Source organism: Aspergillus affinis, assembly GCF_023601865.1.
Source record: "Aspergillus affinis strain CMG 70 chromosome Unknown NODE_266_length_12738_cov_100_233315, whole genome shotgun sequence".
Classification (NCBI taxonomy): domain Eukaryota; kingdom Fungi; phylum Ascomycota; class Eurotiomycetes; order Eurotiales; family Aspergillaceae; genus Aspergillus; species Aspergillus affinis.
In genome coordinates, this window is record NW_026516047.1 from 1 (window position 1) to 12,738 (window position 12,738).

Consider the following 12,738-nt stretch of genomic DNA (forward strand, 5'->3'; position numbering starts at 1 on the left):
CCCTATGGGAAAATTCCTTGACTACGAGTCATAAACAAACTAGTCTCTTACTAGGCTCCTTTGTAGACCGTCACAGTCAGTACGATTTATATAATAACTGATATCCTACTTATCGAGCTTTGCAGAGCTAAAAACGGTTAAGAGAACTAGATCAGTTATTAAATACTTGCTAAACAGTTAAGAAGCACTTGCAAAGTGCTTCTTAAAACTTACTTTTGTATCGCTCCAGCCAATGTAAGGCGTTTTCCAGCTGCATTTACCTTATGATGAGATTGTTCAGCAGCATTAGTATAATTTCGAATTGAATTATAAACAAAGATTGGAATATAAGAGCAAGATTTATTTAGCTCAGCTTTGATAATTGGCTGCTTTTTATGACTAGTCTACGCCTGAACTTTTGAATTTTCATGTTCTAAAGTAGTTAGTAACTACTTGTAAACTGTTTGTTAACTAGTTGTCAATAAATTACATAACTGATCATAATCCTCTTCTGATTTACAATTAATAAGATTAACTATACGGCTCCAGACACTTGTACCTCGACTCGTATTTCCTATAGCTTCAGTAATTGTTCGAAAGAAGTAAACTCGGCAAAAAATAACAATCCCTTTGAGCTACTATAATATAGGACGGTATTGAGGATCAATTTCCTAAAGGTACTGCCTGTGACGGTCTACAAAAGAGCTCAATATAAGACAAGTTTGTTTCTGACTCTGAGTCAAGGAATTTTCCCATAGGGAGGAAAAGGCTATCTAGGGGAGAGAATCCAGGGACTCTATATACTGCCTGGAGCTTGCCTCAGGCAGGAATGCCTGCAGGATCCCTAGGAATGCTCCTGGATGCCTGCCGCAGAGGATCCCTTGATCCTCCGGAACGTTCTCCCGTACAGGAAAGCCCCCTGGCTTCAGGAGGTAACATACCGTACCACCATCCTAAGAGTTACTCTGTTGCTGCTCTATCCGAAGGCGAGATCATTACTTCTTACGCGTTTAACAAGTGATAGCTTTATTAATAACTGTTAATTACTTGTGGAATGGTATTGTCGGTAGCTCTGTAAGATCAATACGGTACCAGTTATGGAGGATCAAATTGCACCTGAATGAAATATATATAATGAGGTCTTTGACATGACTGTTCCAGCTAAGTACTTTCTAAGCACTTGCAAACTAGTTACAAACTATAAAACTGATTCGTAAGCAGTTAAATATCCAATTAGTTATACCTGGATTTCTGTCGGAACATCAGCACTCGGCTCGATAAAATTATCTTGAATTGAAATGTTCTCCGTGTTCAGAGCCTCCATTGCTGTAACTGATTGGTAACTGGTTGGTAACTGATTGACAATCGTTTTAATATTCTTACTAGTCAAACTGTCAAAGAATTAATAACAGAAATTGAATTTCGGGTGTAAACACTAGTATTTAAAGATCTCATGCGGGACAAGTCTGCTTAATAATGGCCTTGGCGCTCACGTGCAGGGGGTCTAGGCCACATGAGCTCACCGCTTGGCTCATGCAACCTGTGTACACCCACTGTAAGAACGAAACCAGATTACCAAGCATTACGTAATAGTAATAACGGGTGATTGATCTACCGTACACGGGTCTTGGCGCCATGGTCTCGTATTTCTCCAAACTTCATTCTTGCCTCAAGATTATCCCCCGTATCGCTCGCTGCCGCAATAAATACTAAATAAATGACTTAGTTGTGATTTATGATAATAATTACGATATTATAATATCTCTAGAAGCCATGAGGACTCGAACTGGCTGGTAAGTTGCAGGAAACATGTCCATCAAGGGGGGAAATCAACTTGTTAGGTCCATCAATATTGATGAAGTGCTCACATACCATCATCCATGTCAGTGTCACCTGCCGGTCCCGGCATTTGAAATGTATGTTTTCTCTATATACTATACAGTTTTTCCTTATCAGACGACTTGGTTAACTGCTGATCCAGGCGATGAGACTAAACCAACCTGTACTCGCTGCACGCGTGGGAAACGAGAATGTATCCAGGCCGACCCAGCAGCCAACTTTCGATATGTCTTCACGACCGCTAGAGGTGTTAAACCTCCCATAGTCTCTCAGAAAAAGACAGAGGCAACCAAGCATTCTACGTTTAACGCCGACAATAGTCCTATAGCGGCTCATAGCCCAGTTCATAACCAAGAAGCTGCTTCTTCTCCCGGAATCTTAGCGCAAAATGTTTATCCATTCATAACTCGAGATGAGGGGCAATTGGCTCCAACTAATCAGCCACAGCTCCGAGCAGAGCTATCTCTAGAGATGCCATGTGACGATGATATAGATGCGACCCTCTCCACGGTTGCCAGTGAACCCAACGTCACCAGTAGTGTTGCGGACTTAGCAAGCTACCAGGGGCCCTCGCCAGGGAGCAGCGACAGCATCAGTGTGGCGGGGGCTATCACAGTGGCAGGGGTTCCAGAACTATATGCGCCCCCACGAGAAAACAAGGGAATAAGTTGCCTTGAACATGCAGCGCTTTTCAGATTTTTCAAGGAACGCTGGGCCCCGGGCGTATGAATCCCCATCCAAAACAGTCCCTCGCGCACCGACTAATGGCCCTTCGAGAGGAATAGTTGGACTCACAAGACGCAGACCGTCACTTCACACTTGAGGTACAGCAACGCGCACAGCGTGCTCCGGTTCTGCTCAACGCAATTCTTGCAGTTGCATCCCTCCACCAGAGCAGACTCTCTGGCTCTTCCATTGTGATTGCGGAGCAGTATCATGAAGCGTGTGTGAAACTGATTCTTGGCATGCTGTATCATGCAGATGGACCAATTGATGAGTTACTTCTTGCAACTACTGTAATTTTGCGTGTTTACGAGCAAATGAATGGTCCGTGGTTTCGCAACACCATCAAGTCTTAGTTGTGCTCATAAAGCTAACGCTATATCTTCTCAGGATCATTTAATGACGATGAGTGCCATTTACTCGGTGCATCCGCCCTTGCTTCAGCACAAGCGGCCACAAACGGCCACCTTTGGAAGGCAGCGTTCTGGATTTATCTCCGTCAAGATATCTACATGGCGATTTTGGATCAGCGGCCTATCAAAACAGACCTATCCATGTGCACGCTGTGGGAAAATGAGATACCGACCAATGATTGTGAATGGAGCCAGGTCATCGTGCTCATTGTCGCCGACATAATCGGGTTCTGTTTTTCCTCCCACAACGAGGAGACAGCGGAAAGGTGGGCATCCCTACGTGAAAGATTGGACAAATGGTCTTTTTGTCGGCCTGCCTCGTTTGAACCCTATTACTTTAATGAGAGGAACGTGGCTGCGGGGAGGTATTTCCCTGATTTTTGGCTTAGCGAACAATGCCATGGTAAAGTAAGCCTTCCATCTTATGAAAGTATTATGACTTATCCATATGACTACCGCAAAGTGACGGCAATTATATACTATCACATGGGCTATGCTCTGCTTCTTATTTATGATCCAAACCAAGCGATAGGCATCAATGCTCGACGCCAACAAAGGGTATTGGAGGTATGTGTCCCTACCGTATTCGATTTTACGTGCCACTTACCCAGCCTCTCCTCTTTTAACACACAGGCTCAAGTAGCCCATCATGCTCACATAATATGCGGGATCTGCCTGTCGAATCCCACCGCTGAGACACGTCGAACGGCTTGCTACGCGATGTTCCTCTGTTGCCGTTATATAACAGATCCCATGGAACAGCAGGTTATTCGGAGCATACTGCATCAAACTGAGGTAAAAGAGAAATGGCCAACTGCACGCATATCCCAAGTCTTGATGGAGGAGTGGCAAACGGTCGACTGACAGCGGGAAATTTTTTTTTCCTCTTTTTCGGTTAGCGCATAGGATACAATGAATACCACTGTAAATTACATGAGTGATTGAGCCAGCAAACATCCAAAATATAAAGACTGACTGTCTGGAAGGTGCGACTCAAGGCCTGCAAATCCCTCGTCGAGAACTCGATGGATCTGTGCTTCATCTAGCCAGCGGATGACGTCATGGATATGACTAACCTCGGCACCATTTCCAAATTCGGTATCTCGAAACGATACCTCATGTAGTTGACGCAAAATTTAGGCAGGCTGCACAGCGCGAAGTTGCCACAGCTTAATTTTTCTTTATCTTTTTCCCCAGTCCCATAACGACTCCACAATGCGGGGTAAGCTATACGATTGTTTCATGTCTTACACAAGTTCTGTAGATGAATATATGAGCCAGGGGATGCATTGAAAATCAACAGAGGGACAAGAAACAGATTGTGTTTTTGTTGAGTACTGCAAAATTCAAGAAATATTATCAGTATGCGGTATTTTTTCGGCGCTCGTGGAAGCATGCTTGTTGCAGCAATGTCTTCAGCTTCATCGTTGGCATTTCTTCTCATTGGATGGGATCAAGGTAAAGATATGATGCTTTTTTCTCATATCACAGTCGGATTTCTGAACTGACTGGGCAACTTTGATGTCTTTCTAGGAGTATTTGGGGGATTGCTCTCAGGGAAGCTCTTTCTTTCGACCTTGGGAAATCCAGATGCAAGCCAGCTGGGGACAATCACGGCCGTAGTAAGACGAAAATGACATTTTTCAATGACATCAAAAACCCCGTTAAGTATACCTGACTGTCAATTTTAGTACGATCTCGGTTGCTTGGGTGGTAGTATAATGACAATGTTTGTTGGCGAGAAACTCGGAAGGCGATGGTCCACCATCGTTGGCCTCAGTATTGTTCTAGTGGGGGCCATATTGCAAACGAGTACTTTGTAAGTTGGTTGGTCACCAGGAAGTCAATGAGTGAAGATACAACCGACTGATATCAAGCTATTGTGCACTCACTAGTTCAGGTGGACAAATGATTGCAGGTCGAGTCATTGCAGGTCTTGGAAACGGAGTCAACACTGCCACGATTCCTAGTACGCCAAAATATCCACGCAGTGAAATGCAACATCCAAACAAAGACTAATAAGTGATAGCCTGGAATTCAGAAATTGTTGGTTCACATAACAGGTTAGGGACCAATTCTCTAATTTCCTTTTTGCTGTGCTAATCGTGAGTCAGAGGCCGCTTGAATGCCATCTCAGGAACCATGATTGGAGTAAGACGGAGTTTTCTCTCGGGCTGCAGCTAATTTCGGTTGCGTGTTGACTCTAAATTTCACTCTCTGTTGCAGGTGGGCATTTGCTTAAGCTATTGGTTCGATTATGGTGTAGGTCCCATAAAGGTTGGAAGTATAATTATCAATGATCCATCCCTGACTGGTTATAGATGGCATATGTTAATGGATCTGTACAATGGCGTCTGCCAATTGCTATTCAGATAGCATTTGCTGGCGCCACATTATTCATGGTGAGATAACACCCTTACATCCCATTGTACTGCTATTTACTAAACCATATGTTTCCTGAATTATTCTTATCTAGGCAATCTATCTACCAGAGTCACCTCGGTGGTTGACAACCCAGGGTCGAATTGATGAAGCAGTCCATGTTCTTGCATGCTTGGAATCAGAGTATTCAAATTCTGAGACCCCAGCCGTTATAGCGAAGTGCCAGGATATTCAACTTGCTTTGAACGCAGAGCAAGCAATGGGACCTTTAAAATGGAGTGAATTGTGGGAAAGCAAACTCACCGGTAATAGAAAGTATGTTTTGTTCTGCGAGGTTCGCTATTCTTTCCTTCTGTTTATTGACTGTTTCATCTGTAGACGGATCATCCTGGCATGCGGAATCATGGTCTTTCAACAAATGTCTGGGATCAATGCCTTGGTGTATTACATTCCGTATCTCTTGGAAAACTCCGTGGGACTTCCAGCAAATACTGCTCTTCTGATATCCGGCCTAGTCGGCGTGATTTTCGTTGTTTTCTCCGCCTACGCATTTATCTTTATTGATAAATGGGGTAGAAGAAAGCCGTTCATCGTCACAAGTATTGCTCAAAGCCTGAGTATGATTATGGTTGCCATCCTTCTATCTCTAGAAACTCCAACCGCCAGCAAGGCATCGGTCGTTTTCTTCTTCCTGTACATGGCGTGAGTCCCCCAAAGATTTGGCCCTAGTAAGAAATATAGATCTAACGAAGTCTGCAGTGCATTTGGAGCGTGCTACTTGGGTGTTCCGTGGAGCTACGCCCCTGAATTACTTCCCCTCAGAAATCGAGTTCGTGGCTGCGCGGTAGCATCCGCAGTGAATTGGACATGCAATTTTGCCATTGTGGAATTCGTTCCATCGGCCATAGCAAATATCTCTTGGCGCACATACATCATCTTTGCTGTTTTGAATTTTACTTGGGCGCCTCTGCTGTACCTCTTTTACCCAGAGACTGCACGCATGACCATGGAGGAGATTGACAATTTATTTGTGAAAGAGCCGATCTCGCTGCATACTCTTACAGCCCATGTGAGCCACGAAAGCGGAACTCATAATGACAAAGTTGCGGTTGAGCTGCAGGAGAGGACTTGAAGATGGTGGCGCTAAATGAGGAAATTTGAAATGCCAGCAGCTTGAAGATTGCTGAGACGGAGTCGTTTGGTATGGTGTTGTATATCAATCAATCAATCAATCAATCAATCAAAATTCTATAAACCTGGTGAAGCCTATCTATTGAAACGACAGGCTATGCAGGCGCTTCGCCGAATGAAGCAGAATCTCGAGCCCGTACGCCATATAAACCCAATGCAGTAGACAAAAGAGATCAAAAAGTAACACAATTAAACCGGCTGCCACACGCCTGCCTCGTGCCTACTGCGCCCCTAGACGCTGTTCTCTCCTTCCACTCCGTTCTACCTGTGATATTCCAGTGGGATCCACTGTTCCTGTGTGCGTCACGTAGCCAGTTGAGACTTCCTGGCTCTTTATTGTTCAATATAACTATCGTTTTCCTCGTTTAGATCGAGTCCCTCTAGGAGGGTGCTGGGTTCCGGGACCTCCTCGTCCTTCTCGTCGTTAAACGTGGCGAATCGGAACTGCTGTAGGAGGCCTGTTCGTTGCATGAAATCGGCGACGTAGCGTATCGCCTGCGGGTAGTTCATGACTGCGTCGTAGTCCTGTATACGCCCACGCAGTCCCTCGATAGAGTCGAGGCGTTTCATCATTATTCTCCGACTGGCGAGGTGCAGCGAGCACTCCATAAGGACGTGTTTAGGCGTTTAAGAGCCTAATTCACACCTGCAGCTGTCGGAATCGACCTGCTTTATCTTAAAGAGGAAATGCCTCAATCCGATCCTCATAGTGCGCATCTGGATGATTATAGAAGTCTGGGGCTTGCTCAGGCCCTCGTACATCCTTAAGACCTTCTTATTCGGCTTCGGAATCAGGCATTTGGTAGGTTTTCCAACTTGTTGTCGCTCCCACCACTTCGCCCACTGCGCCTGGATTCTCCGGCGGACGTCAGTTTTGGCTGCAGCTGCGAGCCTCGTGATTAGCCGAGCGGCCAGTTCCCTTGGCCCTACTGAGCTTAATTCAGTCCCCTTTATCGCGGCTCGTTTGGCTGCCTCGTCAGCTCGTTCATTCCCTTCTACACCGATATGCGCAGGGATCCAGCGCAGCTCTATATCTCCCTGCTGCAGGCCCCCGTCTCTCAGGGACCTGATCCTCTCGTAGATAGCCCGTAGTACGTACTGGCCTGATGGTCGGCCAGGGTTCTGCACGGCTTGAATGGCCGCCTGACTATCTGAAAAGACTGTGATCGGGGCAGCCTCTGCCCACTTTAGGGCCCCCCTTCCTCCACCTCAGCGCCTCCATGGGGGATCACCCTGACCGTTTTATCTCCACCGAGCTCCTCTTATTGACTAATCCCCGGGGACAGGCCATAACCGGTCCGGTCTGTATCCGGATTGCGGTCTCCTCAATCATCTGTTGCATGTGCAGGCGGACCGGAGGCAGAAACAGCTCTGCCCCTAGAGCTGCAGAGGCAGTATTTCTGAATGCTCCGCTAATAAGTACTGCCGCCCGCGTCTGGATTCGTTCGAATTCGTTGATAGTCTTCTGCCGTTTTGCATACTTAGTACGCCCGCTGGTAGGGCTATACCATGCGGCAACCCCGTAGAGCATCTACGGAACTACTACGGCCAGATATATGGTCCGCGTGTTCAGCAGGAACGTGCCCCATGTGGACGCAGAGATGCTCCGTAGGGCTTCGAGGCTTCCGTTCGCCTTCGTTACCGCCTTGGTGCAGTGGGTGGTAAAGGAGAGAGTCTTATCGAGCCAGATTCCGAGGTATTTAGCGTGTTCCACTGGCCGAATGATGTGTCCCGTTGCGTGATCCTTTATTGGCAGCTGGTCATGCCCCGGGGGTTCCACGGGAACCTCCCAGGCGCTCCCGTCCTCCCCGTTAGTGTTGGTAAGGTCCTGTCCCTTCCATAGTTCCGTGTAATCACAGGGGGTGTCCCTCTCGGCCCCGGGATCGGGGTCCAGCGAGTTCCGGAAGTGTATCAGTTCGAACTTATCCGGCGCAAACCTAGACGAATGCTGCCAGGACCATACAGCAGCCTTATCGAGTGCCCACTCCAGTAGACACTGATTAGCTGCGTAGGATCCGGAGAGAGCGATCGTACAGGCATCGTCAATCCAGCCGAATGCCAGGGTTCTGCCCGAGAGCGGTAGCTGGATGCGCATGCTCTCAACGGTATTGATTCCTAGTGCCCGAATAAGGGGCGTATTGAAAAGAAGGAAAAGGATCGGGGAGATAGGGGACCCCTGGGGGATCCCCGTGGGGGTGGAAATGATACCGCTCAGGTAGCCAGGTAGTTGGAGCCGGGTCTGTCGGTCTGAAAGGAATAACTCTAGCCACCCGGCGAAGTGCCCTAGTCGTGCCATCTTCAGGTTATGCAGCAGCCTGGTGTAGGAGACGTTGTCGAAAATCCCTGCTACGTCTAACAGGAGCATACTTACTTTCTGGCCTCGGCCCCAGCCATCAAAGATAGCATCCATCAGTAGTTGAATCAGGTGGTCGACAGAGATGCCCTTGCGTCCCCCTAGGTACCCTCGTGGCAGTAAGCTATGTTCCTCCAATGCGTAAGCTATGCGGGTGGCGATTGCCGCCTCTAGAATCTTACCGAGTGTGTTCAAGAGGGCAATAGGCCGGTAGGATTTGACGAGCCGATAATCCCGTGGCGCGGCCTTACGGAGGACTACCGTTATAGATTGCTGAAAGTATCCGGGATTATGCCCGAGCCGGATACAGGCATTAAAGATACCCGTGAGCGCCTTCACAAAGGAGGAAACCTTACTTAGACAGTGCCAGACCTTATTAGGGATGCCGTCAGGCCCGGGAGCCTTGTCAGGAGGCACCTTTCGGATGCAGCGCAGCACCTTGTGTTCGGCAAGATCCGGGAAGCCAAGTTGCCGAGGTAGGGAGGTCGTAGGGATATCGGAAAGGTCTGCAATGAGGAAAGAAAACCTTCTGGAATGCTTCAACTTTCTGTTCTGCAGTTTCTGCGAGGCCGTTATCTGGTATTTTCAGTGTTGGGACCAGTCCCCCGGAGGCGTCCTGGTTCCTGGCCCATCTGGCCACGCGCCACATGCCTCGGGGACCTGCCTCGGTGGCCTTTCTGACCCAGGTCCGGTGTCCCTGCCGTAGGGCCCTCGCCAGCACTTTTCCTTTGCGGTTTCTGACTTTCGCATAGCGGTCCCAGGCCAGCCCCGTAGTAGGATCGGTAGGGCCCATAGCTATGCAGGTCTCGGTATATGTACGCCTGAATTTACGAGTGATCTTGATCATCTTTCAGCATTCCGGGGTAAAAGACGGGTTCGCCCACTTGCTTGGCCGTGCCCACGGGGTAGATGTTGCTATTCCTTGATTTACCGTTTCAATAAGAAACTCTATTGCGAGTTCAATGTGCTGCTTATTCTCAAGTGGAAAGGCTTTACTGTGTAAGTTCAGGTCTACAAAAGTCTGTAGTTCTTTTACTTTGCACGCCTTCCAGTTGCGGCGCCGTTGCGCCTCCGGAATCTTGGTTTGGATGTCGATAAGGGTCCGTATAGGTAGGTGATCGGAATCTGCGTAAATCTTTTCAGTGACCTCACAGGTAACGAGTCTAGGGGTCAGGCCCTGCGAGCCGAGGACCAAGTCGATCGTGGTCTTCGCTCCGGCTTCGTCTCTGGTGGTAGTGCCCGGCTCTAGCCAGAGATCCAGGCACCTTCTATCGCTTAAGTCAAGTAACTGGTTAGAAAGGGTATCCCGGGCGGCATTCTCGCCGCCCCAGGCCGGGTGGTAAAGGTTGAAGTCCTCCAGTAGGAGGACGTGATCGTTAGTATTGTTAGTAGTGAAGTTACTGACCAGGCCTAAGGTACCTATGCTAATCTCGGCAGGTCGATTATATATATTGAAAATGCGAAGCCGCTTGCTATCAGCATCGGTCAGATCAAGCTCTTGAATGTCTCTCGAATGGGGTATATGTTTCCAGGTATTAAAGTCGATTTGTCGCGAAATAAAGAGGCACACGCGTGCCCGCTCGTCCCCTATATCCGTACGTGTCGGGTATAGAAGCTGGTATGTTGCTTTGGCTGGATAATAGGTTGAATCCTGAAAGGGGTTGTCCCACGGTTCTTGTATAAAGATGATATCAGCCTCAGGACCGCAGGGTCCCGGAGGAACTGGGCCATCATCCTATCCTTTGATCGATTCACATTGTATTGAAGCACGTGTAGGGGCCTATTCATGGCGACGATCCCTAGTACGTTTCCTTGATATTGAGCGGGCAAGCGTGTTATCCTCGGCTAAGACCATCGTGGTCGAATGCCCTGAGGGGGTAGGTACAGGGATAAGAGATGCCTCCGGCGATTTTAGGAGGGCTGTCACTGCGTTGTCGCTAGTGATATCGCTAGTCGATATTGATTGTTCTCGGTAGGTTGGCTGCTTGCTTCGGGTCCTCTTCGCTGGAGGGGTATCCCCTGTAGCAGGCGAAATGGCAAAGGGGGCGGCTTCCTGCGTTACATGGTGTCTAGCGTTTCGCCTCGTTGCCCGCAAGGAGGTGACGCTGCGGGGGCGCCTCTTGCTCAAGGTACGATCTCTGGGGGCAGGGGTCACTGGTGCGGGCGTCTCCGGTTCGCTGATCATGTTGATTTGCTGGGCAATCGACGGTTCTATCTCAGACGGGGTAAGATCCACGTCCATCTCCGGGCTTAGGTCTATTAGGGCCTCTTCTTGCTGTACAGGGGCAAGTTCCTGCGAGCTATATAGCGGTATAGATCCTTCTTGAAATCTTACTGTAGAGCGATTCCGCTCCGCTGGCCGGCTGATTGACCGGGTCCATCTCTCCCTCTGTTCCCCAGATCCCACAGCCCGCCCCTCGCTGTTGGGCGGGCTAGAGGTCTCCGTGTCGCTAACCACGGAGGGATAATCCTGTAGATAGGGCGGGATACGGCATAGGGACTGCCGATATTGAGCTGCAGTTTGCACCCGCTCCTGCTCCGTTACGTACCTCGTACAAACCTTCGACCAGGCGGCGTGCGCTTCGCCGCATCCAGCGCATTTGCGTCTCTGGCTTCCGGTGGCAGACCTCTGTACGCAAGACCGGGTCTCGTGGCCTTCGGCACAGAGGCCGCAGGTTGTTTTATTCGAACAAACGATTCCTATATGTCTATATTGCTGACATTTGAAGTATCGCCGAATCCGCGCGTTCCTATCGTATAGAACAGTCATCCGGCTATCGCTGGCCCAAATAGTCCCTTTCATGATTGCCTCGTTTGCATGCCTCGGGTCGGAGAATTCGACGACGAGAGCGGAGGATTTCTGGTTCTTGTAATTGGAGGAATGGGTAAGCCAGGCCGCGCGCTTGATATCGGGTTTCTGATTCCAAACCTTCTTGTTCTCGTTAAGTAGCTCGCTGGCTACTCGGTCCTGTTCGCCCTGATCACTCAGGTCCTGGATTGGCTTGATCCGGGATGCCATGGACTACCACGCCCCATGTAGGGCGTCGCAGGGTGGCCTCGCTTGACATGAGATCCGCCTATTTATCGTAGATCCTAGCAGTCTCGGCCTCCGCGGCAGTACGTAGAGCCAGGCTAAGATCTCCCGAGCGCAGCTGCCTGGCGGAAACGAATCGGGCTCTCGCCAGGGAGAGCGTTAGAATCGTTATTACAGCTCTTTTTTTTGCACTCTCTGCCTTATCCTTTATCTCTGCCGATGACTTCTTTCAGTAGGTCTTCTGGGCACTAGCATCTCGCAGTTTAACGATTACTTCGCGGTCCTTGCTGAGCTCTGACGGGGTGGCCGGGGCGGTGCTGGAGGAGTCGTGAGTAGAAATCGTATAGGCTGGAGGAGGCGCATTCCTGACCACGGAGGCCTAAGATTGATGGCTCTGATTCCGAATGCTTGACTGGGTACTGTAGGTATGTTGTTAGACGTTCTGAAGGGTCTGCTTGATCGAAGCCAGCTCAGGGCCTAAATGAGCATTCCTATCGAGAATATCCGTCGTTTGGCGTTGCATGAAACCGCAGTAGGTGACTACCTGCTCGAAGAAGTCGATAACAGGCTTTAGAAGCTGTTTTCCGGCCTGCTCGTTGTGCGAAATGAACGATTTCGCGTCGGCGTGAAGGTTCAATACGCAGGTAAGAAAATTCTGGTTTAGTGAGTTTGCTGCCTCGGGAACCCCTGAAAGGGCCGGCCACGGGGTTTTCGCCCCAATCATCTCGAAATCCCCTATAAAGATAGAATCATTCGATAGCGGCTGGAGTTATTGACAAACTGGTCGACTCTGAAGGCCGTAGCCGTCGTGGTGGTTGAGTAAT

General features: G+C 49.0%; 3 protein-coding genes across 3 annotated transcripts; 1 reads left to right on the top strand and 2 right to left on the bottom strand.

The window, feature by feature from the left end:
• Positions 1–1,834: 1,834 nt before the first annotated feature.
• Positions 1,835–6,468, top strand: KD926_005338 (uncharacterized protein; the record flags this gene model as incomplete). The annotated part of the gene is made up of 12 exons (XM_053095534.1): positions 1,835–1,895; positions 1,961–2,541; positions 2,604–2,865; positions 2,932–3,220; positions 4,850–4,923; positions 4,984–5,017; positions 5,069–5,105; positions 5,181–5,216; positions 5,276–5,356; positions 5,431–5,651; positions 5,715–6,038; positions 6,096–6,468. 12 exons carry the CDS (start codon positions 1,835–1,837, stop codon positions 6,466–6,468), a joined length of 2,373 nt encoding a protein of 790 aa, XP_052949805.1.
• A 392-nt stretch (positions 6,469–6,860) lies between these two features.
• On the bottom strand, positions 6,861–11,899 carry KD926_005339 (reverse transcriptase; the record flags this gene model as incomplete). The annotated part of the gene is made up of 5 exons (XM_053095536.1): positions 6,861–7,110; positions 7,174–7,674; positions 8,063–9,456; positions 9,812–10,467; positions 10,687–11,899. 5 exons carry the CDS (start codon positions 11,897–11,899, stop codon positions 6,861–6,863), a joined length of 4,014 nt encoding a protein of 1,337 aa, XP_052949806.1.
• Positions 11,900–12,143: 244 nt separating this feature from the next.
• Positions 12,144–12,638, bottom strand: KD926_005340 (putative RNA-directed DNA polymerase from transposon X-element; the record flags this gene model as incomplete). Its single annotated transcript, XM_053095537.1, has 2 exons — positions 12,144–12,293; positions 12,354–12,638. 2 exons carry the CDS (start codon positions 12,636–12,638, stop codon positions 12,144–12,146), a joined length of 435 nt encoding a protein of 144 aa, XP_052949807.1.
• Positions 12,639–12,738: the final 100 nt, after the last annotated feature.